Source organism: Rissa tridactyla, chromosome 9 (genome assembly GCF_028500815.1).
Source record: "Rissa tridactyla isolate bRisTri1 chromosome 9, bRisTri1.patW.cur.20221130, whole genome shotgun sequence".
NCBI lineage: Eukaryota > Metazoa > Chordata > Aves > Charadriiformes > Laridae > Rissa > Rissa tridactyla.
The window spans coordinates 6,967,113-6,983,822 of NC_071474.1; the positions used below are offsets into that span (position 1 = coordinate 6,967,113).

At 42.4% G+C, this 16,710-nt stretch overlaps 1 protein-coding gene across 3 annotated transcripts in view; it reads right to left on the reverse strand.

Annotated features, from left to right (window-relative positions):
* MCTP2 (multiple C2 and transmembrane domain containing 2) overlaps positions 1–16,710 on the reverse strand; it is a 126,241-nt gene that overhangs the window by 82,566 nt on the left and 26,965 nt on the right. For all 3 annotated transcript variants that reach the window (XM_054214601.1, XM_054214600.1, XM_054214602.1), the window contains 4 exons: positions 6,391–6,533; positions 5,518–5,594; positions 4,187–4,298; positions 2,096–2,131 (listed from right to left, as the gene is read on the reverse strand). In XM_054214601.1, coding sequence (XP_054070576.1) covers positions 2,096–2,131; positions 4,187–4,298; positions 5,518–5,594; positions 6,391–6,533 — 368 coding nt within the window. The remainder of the gene's footprint in view (positions 1–2,095; positions 2,132–4,186; positions 4,299–5,517; positions 5,595–6,390; positions 6,534–16,710) is intronic.

Consider the following 16,710-nt stretch of genomic DNA (forward strand, 5'->3'; position numbering starts at 1 on the left):
AGTAGCCAAAAAAGAGACGAGTTCGTGTATCCATTAGAGAGCTCTCTCCATTTCCCCTACTCCCCTTATTCCTGTATCTTTATCTCGTCCAGCAACATTGTTTTCTACCCCATCACACTCTCTGGCTATTCTTCCGTAACCTCTTGTGCCTTCCCTCGACGCCTATATTCCCCATGCACACAATTTTTCTTTCTAGCATTTATGTTCTGCCACAAACTGCTAGTACTGCTTCCACAGACCAGAGTTCCCTAACTAAAGATGGTTATTGATGTACAGTACTAGTGTTTTAGTGCAGTAGCAGAATCAATAAACCAGGAAATACTGCTTTGTCAGATTTTTCCAGCGCATGCCGGGAAATATTTTTACTGCCTTTGGATGGTCACAGAGCTTTTCTTTAGAGATCACAGTGGAGCATGAACTGTGTCTTCCCTGGGAAGAACTGAAGCTCTCCTACCCTCTAGTGACTGGAACAGAATAGAGCACAGGGTTGCAGCTCTGCTCTTTTTTTTTTTCTTCCTCTTTTAAACAATACTTTCACTTCTCCTAACTCACTACCATGCTTCAGCATCTCTCAATTTTATTTGACAAGATGCTAATGCACCAGCCAGAGCCGTGAGAACTGAACGTCCTGCCCGTATGGCTTACGGCTAAAGGTCTAAAAACCTGTATATAAAAAAAAAAAATATTCAAAATAAATGAGATATAGTGTACAACAGAAAAAAAAAAAAATAATCCAGTAACAGCAACCAAGACAGAAGTTTGGCTATTCTGGACAAAAAGAACCAGAGTTTTAAAACCTGGCTCCCTTTCCCAGGACCCAAAGCCAACCAGCGTCAAGAGACAGCTGTGCGTGCATGCGTGAGCAAAAGGGGGAATCAAGCTACACGGATTGAGTGAGGGCACAGTAATTTCCAGAGCTTTAGTTAAAAAACTAAAGTGCTGAGCTCTTCAATTATTCCATCGCTTTCTGTCACACGGCATTCAGGGATGCCTGGCGACTCTCCGCACCGAGCGCCGTGGGAAGGGCTGTGTTATCCCTGGATCCAGGGCTCGCCAAGCTGCCGTCCAGCTCCAAGAGCTGTACTTTGCACTTCTTCTGTTGACAAAAGTATACTTGCTGGCACAATACCTGAGGGGGTTGGCTCCTCTACATAGCACACTACAGTTGTAACGAATAAAACAAGAGGAGGTTAATTATTCCATTTATTTAGGCACAAACCAATAGTTATATAGGGAAAATATCAAGATGCATATGTGTCCTCGTAAGAGCCAAATTCTGCTTTTCAGAAAGTTAGACTGTATGGCTCTCAAGCCGGGTTCTGGAGCCTGCAGTTTCTCTTTGTTATTTACTCAATAGCAAATTAAAGCTTTACAGAACAACTAAAAAGCCACAGTCTGTTCCCTGAACAAGTTAAAATCTAATGCAAAAGTGGAACAGTACAGGAATATAAAAGTAATGGAAGCCTGCAGGGATACTACAGAAGACCAAGGCCAGCAAGTTATGCAGATACGTAGCAACACACAAATCTTGGAAATCGTGTTACATTGCTGGTAATGAAAACCCTGCTCGGTCTCCATCCCAAGAACAAAAGGAATTTCAAAACCCACAGGAGTGACCAGAAGAAATACTGCCTTACAAAATTCCACCTCTGGTGAGAGGTGACCCAAACGATTAGACTGGGATCCAGGAGACCCATGTCCAACTCCAGTACCGAGTATCGGCCACCTTTTGGGTACCCTTAAACAACTCAAATCCTCCACAGCTCCTTTTTGTTGGTTGTATTTACACCCATTTCCTTAGTACAGACAGTTTTTCTCTCTTTCTACAGGTCTTTGCTGAATGAAGTCTTACTCTTGCTTGCCCCTAGACGCTACTGAGGTCATACAATAAAGAAAAATAGCAGCACTTTCTCATCACATTAAAAAAAAAAAAAGCAAAAAAGCAAAGGGTATCACAGCTACCACGTTAAGACAGACTGCACCTATACTTCAGAGTTTTCCTATGTTTACCCTTTCTATTTCAGAGGAGGGTGAGGGTACAGATTTTGGGAGGGGACTTTTTTTTTTTTTGGAAGAGAAAAAAAATATGGATTACCTTGGATGAAGTTCTCTTCTTCCGACTTGACCATCTCTGCTCATGAGTCCCCACCACCGTACCAAAGAGAACCCAGAGAGAGGAAAGAGAGAAGGAGTAAAACGGAGAAAACGTTTAGTTAAAATAATTCAAACAGCAGCTTGTCAAACGTGTTAGAAAAGCTTAGTAATAAGTAGGGGGCTGGATCTACGACTGAATTCATCTACCTTCCTCCCTCATGGAACATAACAACAAACTCAAAATACCTGCATTGCACCACAAAAAAAAAAAAGAAATAAAAAAAGTAATTAAGAATAAAAAGTGGAGGGACCCAGAGCCATTAGTAAGAAACATGGCTTATACTTCTGGTGCCATCTGGTTCTACAGTAAGCTAATTTAAAAAGGAAAAAAAAAATCATCTTGCTGTTAAGTGCTAATGTGGACAGAGCCATTTCACTACTCAAATTCCACTGGAAATGGCTCAGCAATTTGCATTTGAAATATGAGGGCTTAAAACACCAACTTTAAAAAAAAATTACAGCGTGCACCAACTCTTCTATCATCTGCACTCTGAATGTTAACTAAGCACCCAAGAGTACCAAAAGCTGCTACTTTAAACCGATGTATTTTCCATCTCACTGGCTAGGTCCACTTTAGCCCGTGCATCCCTAAAAACCCCAGAAGAGTTCCTGAGGTCATTTTGGCCAAACTGCTTTTTTGCTAAAGAAACTTTCTGTCTTTGCTTTCCCCCTTCCTGCAGTCCAGTGACACGTGTGCCAACAACACTCTTGCGCAAGTTAGAGGGGGATTCACATCCCAGGTCAAAGTCATCTTATAATGTAGATATATAGATACGGCAATAGTGTTTTGAATAATGTCATTAAGCTTTTAAATAATCACATATTGAAGCTTTTAAATAATCACATGCTGAGGTAGAAATAACTCTGCAATTGTCTTAATATCAATTGAGATTTTACAATTCCCAAAAAAGGCAACTATTTGAAAAATCAATAGTGAACAGCAGACATCCCACATAAGCTTTTTCTCATTTTGCTTTCCAATCCATCGAAACATTTATGTTTCTATAAATAATCCCATTCAGAGTGGAATTCCATACCTATAATTCAACAATGTGCTGTAAACAGCAACTTTCATACTAGGCTACATTGAAGACCTGTAGGAAGATTTTCTCTTTACATATTTATTACACACATTTAAAATTAGCTCTGGTTTTCAAGCCAATCCAAGAAAATGCCTGATCTTAGCTTTTCCCTCCCCTTGCTTGAGGAGTTCACCAACACAGGTATGCTCCACACTCTGTGTAAAACACTAGTACAAATCTTAAAAGATGAAAACAAAAAAAAAAAAAACAACAACAACAAAAACCATACACAACACATGCAGGACCTGAAATTTAAAAGCTGTCAGCTTTAATTGCGTCGTTCCCAGTCTCTGCCCAGGTTGTTCCAGTTTTCCAGCACCACTAAATGCACCACATTTCAGCATCAGGAGCCAAGTTCAATTGAACTCAGTCAAGAAACTGTCAGTGGCAAAAATCAGGGTTTTTACAAGCAATCTCTTCGTCTAAGGCAGTGTGCTCCTCGACAGGATCGGTGCAGTTTAAGTCCTAACATCAAATTCCTGCTTTTAGATTTCACACAGATATATTTTTTTTCATTGACAAGGGGAAAAAAAAAAAAAACAAAAAAACTTTTTTTCTTTTTTCTTTAAGTGCTAAAATCTAAACTCCTAGGTGGAAATCGCAAAATAGAATGCTCTGGAATAGCAATCGCAGCAGGTACGGTTCATACACTCACTTCAGGAACCTGTGGGTTGCAGCGATGGACACCGCTCCCCGCTGCAGGGAGAGCACTGCCACGCCGCCCGTCACGACTTCGAGACAGAACCATCCAGCTACAGGTGTCTGCCCAACCTTTACCCAGTTAAACATGGGCCTTTTTTTAAAAGTTATGATCTATCTCAATTTCAATATTGAGTCTCAGAGGATGAAAATAAAGGTGGCACTTCCCAGTAAATCAGATTATGCCAGCTCTTTTTTTTTTTTCCTCCCTACACATTCCAGCTAGAAATTTGATTTCCTAAGCCACTTACATTTCTCTTGAAGTCTCCTTGCTTGACTGCTAGACTCAAGTTTAATACAATCACTCCCATGTCATCTTCTAAACTGTTGGGATCTTCCAGTTTTAAAACCTGTTCAGTAGTTCTACAAGCAAAAAAAAAAAAAAAAAAAAAAAAAAAGACATGCATTTATTGACTCCGGTTAACTCGAGTTGATTATTAAAGGTCACACTGAGCTGTGCAAATTTCAGCTTCTTCTCTGAAATTCCCAATATTGAGTTTAAATGTTAAAACGGGAAATCTGGAGGGTTCCATCTCAGTTCTGACAAAATATAACCCCCTTTTAATAACGCAGCCTAGCATCTATATAGCATTGCTTAATACTCATAACTCTCCATGTGCAGATATGGGCTGAATTAAGTTACTACTACCTCCGCTTCACAGGGAAGAAGACTGACAGGGAAACTCATCCCAGTGAATTTTCTAACATTAATGGCTGGGATTTGGATCACAAGACCTGTATTCTGCCTTATCTCCGCCTGCGTTTAAACTCCCTCCATGACTCAGTTCCCTCCCTGCAAACGGGAATGCTGGTATTTACCTGGTGGCACTATCTCCCGGATAAATTCATTAATGTTACTAGAAATTCGGATACAGCAGTCATGGGAGCTATAATAAACCCACACAGGGAAAACTCATTTTCTCCAAAAGGAAAAAAAAAAAAAAAAAAGTCATCCAGTGAGGGAGTATAAAAGAGAACTCAAACTGGAATTCCTGGCTTCCAGCTCCACATTGAGCCCAAGCAGCGGCAGCAGACAAAAGGCGCAGGGTTTGCCTCCGCGCTAAATCAGGGCCAGATGCAGCTGCCGCGGGGAGGGATGGCTGCAGGAGGGGGGGGGCTGGAAACAGGGCACCCGCAGCCAGCTAGCCAAAACGCCCCCCAGCCCACTGCTATACGGAAAAAGGCACCCCGCGCTACGTGGGGCTAAGAAGGGGTCTCAACCTTCTCCTCCCCTTTTCTTCTTCCACCTCCATAAATTATTCCGGTGTCGCTCTCCCTAAACAATGCCGCATATAGAAACTCTTCTTCTTATTGCTGGACACGAAAAGCAAAAGGCGCCTTCTGCTGAGCTGGGCTCGTCCAGGTTGGATTTGAATCCGGTACGTAACACTGGATAAAAACATGCGCGTACAGGATTTATCTCAAGTGATTTCTTTTTTTTTTTTTTTTTTTTTAAAATGTGCTCCCCACCCTTCTGTCAAAAGAGGTTCTCATGAATAGACAAATTCCAAAGCATTTCATTATTTCCCCATGTTTCTCAATTAAGCTGCATTAACGACCTTTAGTTAAATAAACATATTACCTATTGAGCTCAAGTTCAGTGAGTGCTACAAATGCCGACCCCATGAAGTCTGAAGATGTTAAATCTCTATCGTACACCTGGTAGCAAAATAAAATAAACATTTATAATTTTCACATCATAAGCCAGTTTTATCCCAGCCGATAAAAGAACGGATATTTTAAGCCCTTCCAGTTCAATTTCGTATTTGAAAGATCAAAGCTGAGATATAATTCAGGCATAATTTTCCATCTCCCTGCTCTAATTTGTATTTTTAGCTAAATATTTAAACAGCATTTTGAAAGTATCTTCTTAATATTATGTAAACAGAGACATGTGTGCCGCTATGGCTTGTGCCTGTTCCTTTATGCTCGGCGCGATGGTATAATGAAACGCTGCACAAAAATCAGGTACTTCTGGCTACAGATGTTTTAGCAATTAGTGCTCGCAACTGGTAGCTTGCAGTTCTGGTAACTGTAACGTTACTCATAATGAGAAAAGGCTTTGCTACTTGTCACGGCTGCATCCCAGGTAATAATTCTGTTCAGCCCAGCCAAATTACACTCTTAAAACGTGCTTATGAAACCGCGATCGGTTTCACTGAGTTTGCACGAGCACAGAAAGAGCGAGCAGAATTTAGCTCCGTAGCTTTAAACATATCCAGTCAAGGAGTTTTATTTCAACGCGGGGTTTTTTGCGGACGGAAAGCAAAACATGCGAGTGAAATCTGGAAAAGACATACGTGCATTTTAATTTGAAATTGCTGTAACTCTTAAACCGGATCATGTTTTACGTTACGCTGCTACAGTGAATAAAAGTCAATACGTTTTTAAAGTAGAAAATAATTGCTTAAATAAATACTTGCTCATCTTTCAAAAATCTGAAAGCAAAACTTACCTTGATCCAGAGTTTTTGATGGAGGGTCTGCACAGGCAGCACCACAGTTTCATCCCAAACGGGGTTGAGGTTCTTGTAGACTACCTTACTTTTGTACAGAGTTTTCCCGTTCAGTTTAAACTTCACATAGGGGTCACTTGTACCTGTGATAATTAACAAAAAATAAATTAGCACTGCTCCCACCTTAAATTATATTTTCATAAAACAATAAATAACAATAATGAACGGCAATGAGTTATTTTATATCTAGACACATATACTTAATTACTTATATAAAAATTGCTAGTTCATACAGGAAATGTATTGAACAGAACTAGAAAGTTGTCTGAAAGCAGGAAACAAAAATCCTTCGTAGTTTACTTGACCTCTGCTGTGTTATTCTTAAAGAACGTGAATTATTCTTTACTAGCTTAGTTAACATTTTAATTTGGGAAAAGAGCAAACAGAAGCAGGGATAAAGGACGATTTACAGGCCAACTAACACCACAGACAGTGCAAGAGAGAAAATGCGATCCTGTGACTATGGATATATAAAAAGACCAAAACTCAAAAGCATCGTAACTTGGATAGGAGCTCCGAGGAAACCAGTAACAATAGCTAAAATACCCGTCAGGATTTCATCACTGGTGTCACTTGCCAATTTACTTAAAACCAAATTTGACATCTCAGTGAAAAAATACTGACGTTATTCAGCAGCTCAGGCTAAAAACCACGCGCAGAACAGGCTCCATAAAGACAACAAACAATATTCAGGTAACACGTTTTTTAATCCAAGTGGCACATTTTGCCATGGCAATACTGTCCCATATTTTTATGGAGCAGATGTCCATAGACAGAGTGTGAGGCCTCGTGCCACTCGGCAGCAATGGAAAACTTGCAGCTGTCAAAGGAAAAGAGAAGAGGGAATCAACTTTTTATTATTGTTATTAAACCAGTGGCATCCGCACCAACACCAAGCACCGTGCAGGACACCACACGAAAGGGGGAAGAATGTACAGGAAGGATTTAACTGGATGGTTGATTTAGTAACACATACAGACTTTGCAAGGAAAAAATAAAAAAAAAAAATCTCACAAGGTGCTGCAAATAAGGGAAAGAATAAAACTGAGATGTAGCAGCATATATAATTAACTTATCCCAGGTGCCGTTTATCTGCCATAATCGATATTGTCTGTATTATACCTTATATTTGGAATTAAACTTCCCTACTTAGAGTTCAGTTTCATTAGAAGGATAACAGCTGATGCGATGGCGGTGGCTGCCCCCAGCCTGCAGCGTGGGCTGCCGGCAGGGGACGGCGATTCCTACACCAGGCTTCACATATTCAGAAATAACCTGAATTTGTCCCCCCTGGTTCCCACTGAGATACCGGCCGACAAACGCACGGCAGTAGGATAACCCAGACGTAAGACCAACGCTCAGTATGGTCAGTAGTTTGGTGAAACAGTGAGAACGTGAAAAATCCATATTTAAACATCCAAAGATCTCATCAGTGTTACGTGAAGGCAGACTTAGACTCAAAAACCAGCTACGTGCTAGCATCTATTTGGAATTACGTAGTAAAGAACTGCGCTCCTGCGACATACGGGCTCATTTTTAAGAATTATAGAAAGTTTTTATCCCATTTTACTTGCAAAAGGGAAGAGTTTTGGGAAGAATTGGGAAGAATTTGGGAAGAATTGGCCCTGGCCAATTCTGCACACAAGGGGTGTTTCATTCACAGAAGGAAAATATCGGCTGGTTTTCAAATACTGCCTGCAGCTGATCCTTTTCCTAAATAGTAATTGCTGAAATCAACGCCTTTTTATGAAAAAAGAAAAAAAAAATGCTGCAAACTTAAAAAGAAGTTTATTTTCCTTCTCCTCTAAGAGAGAATAATAATAAGGGCCTGATCCAAAGCCAGGGAAGTCAAAGGGCAACTCCTCATTGTTTTCAATGGGTTCGCACTAGACCTTTCCCTAGAATACTTCTCAGAACTGTGATTATTCTCTTATATAAAAGGTACAGGTTAAAACCAGCACACTTTCCACAACGAGTGCGAACACACAGGTAAAACAGCCTCACAGGACGGGCAGTAGCCCTGAGAAGACGGAGAAGTTAAGAAATAAGAGCACTGAGCTCTTTGGAGTTAGTTTCTTCTAGTTCCTTTAAAAAGAGAAGAAAAAAAAGAAAAAAAAAGAACTGGCTTTTATTTACAGGATAAGCAGAAGCAAGCTGCATTATTAAAAATAGCCATAGGAGTAATAATAATGTCTGTGCATGAAACAGCAACTGGCCAAGACAAGGGAACCAACTGATGACATGAAAGCATGAAGAGGGCGATGGAGGCAGGTGGTCTATGGCCATCACTCATCTGCTTTTGGCACAGAAACCCCGTGAGCGAGGGCAAAACCCGAAAAAACAAAAAAAAAAAAAAAGGGAGAAAGAGGAGACAGAGAAAGCAAACAGCCAGCAAGTTCAATGTCTACAAATATAAAAGTCCAAGTCCTTTCTCGGAGGATGGGAAACAAGAAGGCTATAGCTAAGTAAGCATCCCACTAGCATTATTGCTCTGAAAGCTTTCCAGGTTGTTACACAGTAAAGGAAAATACAGGAGGGGGAAGGGCTGCCCAGCACTGCTCACGTGAGCCAGGCTTTAGCAATCGTTCTCATATATATACACATATAAAAGAACGCCTTCCTTTATATTTACATATATATATTTTTATATATAAAAACACATGTATGTATATAAAAAGAATATATAAATTTATATACAACCTATATATGTATATATAAAAATATCTAAAAAAGGGGGGGGGGGGGGGGAGCTATAATAAAAAGAGGCCTTTAATTAAATAAGATTGCCACTCTGGGATCAGGCCTTCATGCTTGTCAGCTTACTCTCAAAATAAACATCTCAAACCGGGGCCTCAGTGGTGTCACTTACTCCGGCAAGGCACACTGGGTAATCCCTCGCTTTCTTGACAGCTACATAATGTTCAAACTGTTTCACGGGTGAACGGCGGCACTTGCGCGAAAGAAAATATTAATGCCGGGAATTAATAGAAAAAGGGATGATGGTTTACAAAAGCCAAACAAGGAAAAGGTGTCAAGTTAGTACCGGCGTTAATTGTTAGGGAAAATAATTGCGGAGGGGCGGGGGGTTTCGGCGGCGCTCGCCTGTCTGGCTGTCAGAGGGGTAACATCTCAACTAGGCAGGCGGGGGAAAGGGGTCGGCGGCGCGGGATCATACAAATGACGGGCTGACACCTCCGCAGTGGCAAACAGATGGACTTTCACCTCGGCAGCGGGAGACAGCGTGTCCCGGGGCTCGGTGGCATTCACTGGGGTGGACCTGGATGGCCACGACGGGGGTGGATATGGTACCACGGCCCATTTTGGGGCTTTCAAGGTTTCCCCCAGGTTGCTCCTGGGATGTTGATGAAGCTCCTATACCTCCCTGGGTCATTGTGTCCATTTACGGTTTTCTTTAAGACGTCCCAGATTGCATCCAGGTGATCAAAATAGGTTAAAAAGGAGGCAGGGAATGAGAAATAAGCCAGGTGGACAAACCCCGGCTGATGGGACAAACAGCACAGACTGCAAATTATTAACTGCATTTGAATTCAAGGCTTAAAGCCTTCTGGATTCAAGATCGGAAAGACGTCTGCATCGATTAAAAGCTATGTATTAGAGACAATCTACAATCTAGCCAGAAAAGCATAACTAACTCAAAAAAGTGCCAAGTAATTTTAGGGATGAATGGGTCTAAAAAAAAACCTGATGGGTTTTTTTTTTTTGTAATTTTGCTTTAAACATGATAGGAACTTATAATTTTCTGAAGAATTCAGATCATTAAAAAAAAAAAAACCTTTTTAGCAGCCATTTCCTAGGGAAGGCATCCAAGCCAACAACTTTTAAGCACATAGACCCAGGATCCTCTGTAATGCAAGGTCTGAACCTGTTCATCTCGGTCACATCAGCTGCAGCAATGTCAGCGGGGTAACGCAAGAAGACCGGTTCTTCTTGAAATCAGTTGAGAATTTAGCCCGAGAAAACCCACTTTTCTGGTGGGAAAAGCAAGGTGTGATGCTTTGAGGTTATTTTACATGTTACTCAATGACAAGAAGGTTCTCACATGGTAAAATATACGGACAAAAATATATAAACCAAAAGGATTAACTGCTTTTCAGCCTAAAACAAAGCAATAAGAGTAAAAAGAAAGGATGACCTCTAAAAAAAAAAAAAAATCATTCCATCAGCTGTTTTCTCATTAGAGAAAGAACATGAATCTCAATAGTGACGCTCCCTCAAATTCATTTCCGTAATATCTATTTCACTTCTATTTTCTGTCCCTAACACACACGCAAAAAACAATGTCTGAAGGCAGACCGAACATCAGCTAAAATCTGAGCGAGCTTCAGCGAGCAAAAGTTGCTGGGACACAGCAGCAGGAGAGGGTTTAGTAGCCCAAGAAACTGTTAATGGTGTTTTTAAATGGATACTGCCGCCCTCTAGCAGCTACCGAGAGGTATGTCGCACCAACTGTGTTCAACACCACTACACTCTTGCTTCATAATAAGAAAAAGAAAAAGAAAAAAAAAAAAACCAAAAACCAGAAGACTCGATAAAATTTCAAGCCACACACTATTTTATAGGGGTAAACTTACTGGAAATGTAGCATGTGAAACAAGTTTCATTACATAAATACATAAATAAAAAATTCCACCAAGTTGCCCTAAAAATCCTGGAAAAAAAAAAAAGTAATCGAAGAACAGTGTGATATATAACCTAGGCCATCTTAAGTTTTGGTTAAAAATGTATGTTTTAATCTGAAGAAGGAAATGAAGGATTTCTTTTATATGCATGTAAAGAATAAATTTCTTAAAATCTTCCTAGAAATAGAATTACTGGAGTTATTTACAGCAAGGACTAAAAGACATTTTAAAATGGAACACACACTTTTCTTTTTAAATGGAAAACCACAATGTTCTTGTAGGGAAATAGCCAAGATCAAGGCTTAAAGGGGAAATTAGAAAAAAAAAGTATTCTGCTGGCAGGAAATTCAGGTAAATTTGGAAAGTTTTGCGCTCAGCTAGTTTTACGTGGCCAGATGCAAGTGAAATATTGCTTGGAAACAAGCATCACCAATAGGTTCCACGGGAAAATAAACCAACAAGCAAAAAAAAAAAAAGAAAATAATCCACTAACAAAAAACCCCACCCCAACAAAAACCCAATAAATGAAAAAGATCAGAGAAGTGTTGTGAAGAATGGATGCAAACCCACAGCAGACGGGGAAAAAAAAGAGAGGAAAAGGCCTGAACTGAACATTGATAGAAGGAAAGAAGCAAATACAGGATGTTCTATGCAAGGAACTTCAGAAATAGTGTTTAAAAAAACAAACTAAAACAAATAAACCAAGAAAAAAAAACCCGAGACCCTACCAAAAGACCATTAGTCCAACTGAACATTGCATTCCCCGTTGGGGCTCGGGTATGAACACACAAGGAGAGCATGAGGACAGGGCAGAAGCCACTGTCTTCTGCCAGTGTCTTCATGCTGGCTTACTAGCCAGCACCGAGGACCTTTGATGTAAATAGTTGCATCTTCTTGTATTCTCAGTCGTTGGCCTTACAAAATCTCGTTACAGGGGTCCCAGAAAGACCCAGCACGAGCTCTTAACGCAGACGGCTGCCCCCAAGAGCCAGCTCTGACAACTGATAGAGCTTGATCAGCTTAAGAAACCCGCTATCTAAATTACAGTTATCTACTGAAGAGTCGTCGTATGTATCCTCTGGGTCCTGTGTATTCTCTTCCAGTGCTGCCATCCCTATATTTCTTAATTTAACATTAATTTACCGAAGGTGACTATGCGTATAATGGATTCACTGCTTTTGTTCCAACTCAGTCTGTTTTCCTGAGGTTCCTCTCTCTGTGGATTCATTGCCCATGGCCAGGCTGGGAGGGATGCTCACTTGGATCACTGTGTGTAAGGACAAAGTTTCAGCCACACGTGTTGCGCTTCCAGAAAGGAGACTTGGCGCAGACGAACGCTCACAGCCCAAGCCCTTGTACGCAGAGCTACACAGGATCCAGAAAACATCAAAACAAGCACCCAGCACCATTCAAATTCTTAGCAGTTGTAAATTAGCCATGATTACGCCTTTCAAAAAGTGTGAAAAGTTGCCTAATACATCTCAATAATTAATAAATCTGAAGGACTAATGATCTAATTGCAGACACCCTGAAAACAGAGAAAGTCTAAATTAATCAGCGTGTTTGCAGGGAGCCATTCAGCCTAATTGCTTTGAGCATTTGCTTTCCAAATAATGGACTTGCTGTAAGCTGATGGACGCCCTGACGAACAGCACAAACACGTCCCTTCCTCCAGCACCCGGGCATCAGCGTGGACCCAGGCAGGGGGTAGCCCAGAGCTACCAGCGGTGGGCTACTGCAGCTTCATTGCCGCTTCAAGTTAAAAGGACACGTCATTCTGTCCTCTTTCTTTTTATTTTGCCCTTGGGAGACTGAGGTTTGGCACAGCTCACACTGATGTTGGGAGCTGCCTACGCCAGCTCCAGGAGCCCGCCGGGACCCTCTGGCAGTGGGTGGTGGTTAGATGTGAGAGCAGATGATGGCGTGCTTTGGATGACAGAGGTGGCGTGCCCCCAGAAAGGTGACAGAACTTTCTGTGCTCCTACAGCCCACCCTGCTCCTTTCACACGTTCAAGCTGTACCACGAGAGGACAGAAATGAGAGAAAGAAACCAAAATGCATCAACAGGAAGCAACAAGGGAAACCTGAAAGAAAGAGCGAGCAAGATGGGGCACAAAGTGTAAAAATCTAGAAAACACAAGACCTCATGGAAAAGAAACACACAAAAATCAGGCTGGAGCAACACAGCTTGGGGTGGGAGGGCGAGAGACAGCAGCCACAGCCCCTCACCAGCTGACATCACATCCAAGAAATACATTTTTTGTAACCACACCATTTAACAGATGAAAAAAATATACTCAAACTCTGAAAGTACAGGATTTAGAAACAGAAGGGGCTTCCCACCCGTACAGACGCTCAAAACCCAGTTTCCGTTTTTTCTTATAGCGGTAGAGCTGGGTTTGTCAACTCAAGGAACGTAACCCTTCCTTACAGCTGCGGTGGCATCACGTTGCTGCTCGGTGTCACAGCGTCACTGCTGTGCAAAGGCGCCTCGTACAGGCGCAACGCGCACAGTCAGAGCACCTCAGGGCCACAAGGCAGCAGGACGTTTCAGATTTCGTTAGACTGATCCAAATGAACATGAGGCATCATCCTGAATGAAAGTGAACCATTTCACCATCCTGGTGAAAGTGAACCAGCAAATAGGAATGGGCTCCAGCCTCTCCCAGTTCGAAGCATGGGGAGCTGGAAGTTGTGATCTTAAAAAAAAAAAAGGCCACAAAACCACGAAGAGCAACAAAATGACAACACTCAGAGTACTGGTGATTAAGAATGCATACATTTTTTTTCAAGCCAAATAAGATACAGAGTAATTCCCTCTCTCTCTTTTTTTTTTTGCTGAAGTACCAGTGCTCCACAGATGTTTAACTGATAAAGTAAATTTCTGCTTTCTTACTACTTACGATATTAAAATTACATGTATCACAAACTCCTCGCCATCACCAAGACACACCATGTCATCTAGTAACAGCAATACTATAAAAAATATACAGGAACCAAACTTTTGTGTATTAATATTGTGTATATTTACCCTTCAGTGTATATATCCATAACCTTCAGTGTTTGGCTAATTAATTACAAGGACTATAAATACGGAACCCATGCACCATCTAACACCAGGCACCTGCAGGCGATGTGAATGTCACTTGCCAAGTGCCCCTTACCATCTGTGTAGGCAGTTTCTAACGTATGGCTGGGTTCGGCTGCAGCCCACGAAGCAGTGAGAAGCAAGTCAAGTCAGACTCCAAACAAGCTGATGAGCAACAGGTAACACCTCTCTCATCCTCCATCCCTAACAATTTTGACCCAAAGAGGGATTTTTTGGAGCCTCTCCCCTTTCAACCAGAACCAAGATGGTTCCGGTGCACGCTTGCAGCCCAGAAAGCCAACCGCATCCTGGACTGCACCAAAAGAAGTGTGGCCAGCAGGTCGAGGGAGGTGATTCTGCCCCTCTACTCTGCTCTGGTGAGACCCCACCTGGAGTACTGCATCCAGCTCTGGAGTCCTCAGCACAAGAAGGACATGGACCTGTTGGAACGGGTCCAGAGGAGGGCCATGAAGGTGATCAGAGGGCTGGAGCACCTCTGCTATGAGGACAGGCTGAGAGAGTTGGGGTTGTTCAGCCTGGAGAAGAGAAGGCTCCAGGGAGACCTTATAGCGGCTTTCCAGTACCTGAAGGGGGCCTATAAGAAAGGTGGCGAGGGACTCTTTATCAGGGAGTATAATGATAGGACAAGGGATAATGGTTTTAAAGTGAAAGAGGGCAGATTTAGGTTAGGTATTAGGAAGAAATTCTTTACTGTGAGGGTGGTGAGGCACTGGAACAGGTTGCCCAGGGAGGTTGTGGCTGCCCCATCCCTGGAGGGGTTCAAGGCCAGGCTGGACGGGGCTTGGAGCAGCCTGGGCTAGTGGGAGGTGTCCCTGCCCAGGGCAGGGGGGTTGGAACTAGATGATCTTTAAGGTCCCTTCCAACCCGAACCATTCTGTGATTCTATAAGATGCTGCTCTAATAAGCACGCTGCTTCCTTGGCTGGAGTATATGTATCGGGTGGTGGTGTGGGGAGGCTTTTCCTTTACCTTACACTTCAAAAAAAAAAAAAAAAAAAAAATAGAAGAAAACACTGGAACTCTGACTTTTTTTTTCCTGCAGAGAGCACACGCGGCTGAGCCAGGCTCCTGGGCTGATGCACTGCAACCCTCACTACAGAGCGGGTATGAGGAGAGGAGCTACAGAAAGTCAGGGACTAGAGAAACACAACAGAGAGACAAAAAAAAACCAAAAACAAACAAACAAACAAAAAAACTAAGTGCAAGAGGCAAAAGATGAAAAGAAAAGTAGGAAAGAGCAAATGTTAACAGGGATAATATTATGAAGGGGAAAAAAATAAAAGAGAGTAATAAGAATCTGGTAAAGTGAAGGAGGAATTTATATCACACCAGAGAGAACATATCCTAGAAAGAACAGTACATGGTGAGTCAAAAAGTCTGGAAAAACACCTGGAAAGTTGGGAAGAAGTAAAGTCACATGTTGGCCTTATAGCCTGCGGTTATCAACAGAACTACTGCTCACCTTTACTCAGCCAAGTGTAATTAATCCCTACTTAATACCTGTTAAGCATATAATGAGTAAATTCAGCGAGAGCCCTGTGAATTTGCCGAATGGAACCAGGACCTTCCAGCAACAGCTGTTTCCAATGGCAGAAATATTTCTCCTTTGTCACGTATCTTAGATTTATTCTTATATACTTCTATTTGCACACCAGTACAGACTGCTTATACTGGGACGAAACGGAGGCGGTAACGAAGACGGAGCCTTTCCTTGGTCCGCTCGAATTTCAGGGACATCTTGTTCATCACTGCTAAAAGTTGCTGTAGGGCTGAGATGCCCAATGCAGCCTAGAGCCCTGGCACTTTTTGGCCGGAGGGGGTGATGCGGAGGGACGGCCCCGGTCCCCCCACCTCGCGGAACCCCCGGGCCGGGGCTCGGCCGGCGGCGGCAGCGGCCACCAGAGGGCGCCAGTCGCACGGTGCCGGGGCTGCCTCCGCCCGCGACAATTCAAACTCGGACCTTGAAATTAAGGGGGAAAGCGGGTGCGTGTGAGGAGGAGGGAGGACAGGACGCTCCACGTGTGAGAAGGGGGAAGGACGCCACATTAAAGTGTCATTGTCTTTGAGAAGATGCAGGGCTTCCTCCCTCCCCCCCAAAAAAAAAAGAAAAAAAGTAAACTGGTGGGTCTGATGACTGCTTTGAGACCCTTTTTTCAGAGCAATTGCTGAGATCATAACTGAATATTCAAATTTAGGAAATTTACAAAAAAAAAAGAAACTTACGTTAAGCCTGATTCAGGCTAAAGATGCTGGTAGTCATTCTCCACTTTGTGGTTTTCATGTGAACAGGGAACTGGGGGTTGTTTAGTCTGGAGAAAAGGAGGGGAGACCTTATCGCTCTCTACAGCTACCTGAAAGGGTAGTTGTAGAAAAAGAACTTTTTATCTTTTGCCTCTTGCACTTGTTTTTTTCATCCCTCTGTCGAGTCTCTCTAGTCCCTGACTTTCTGTAGCTCCTCTCCTCGTACCTGCTCTACAGAGAGGGGTGCAGTGCATCGGCCCAGACAGCCTTC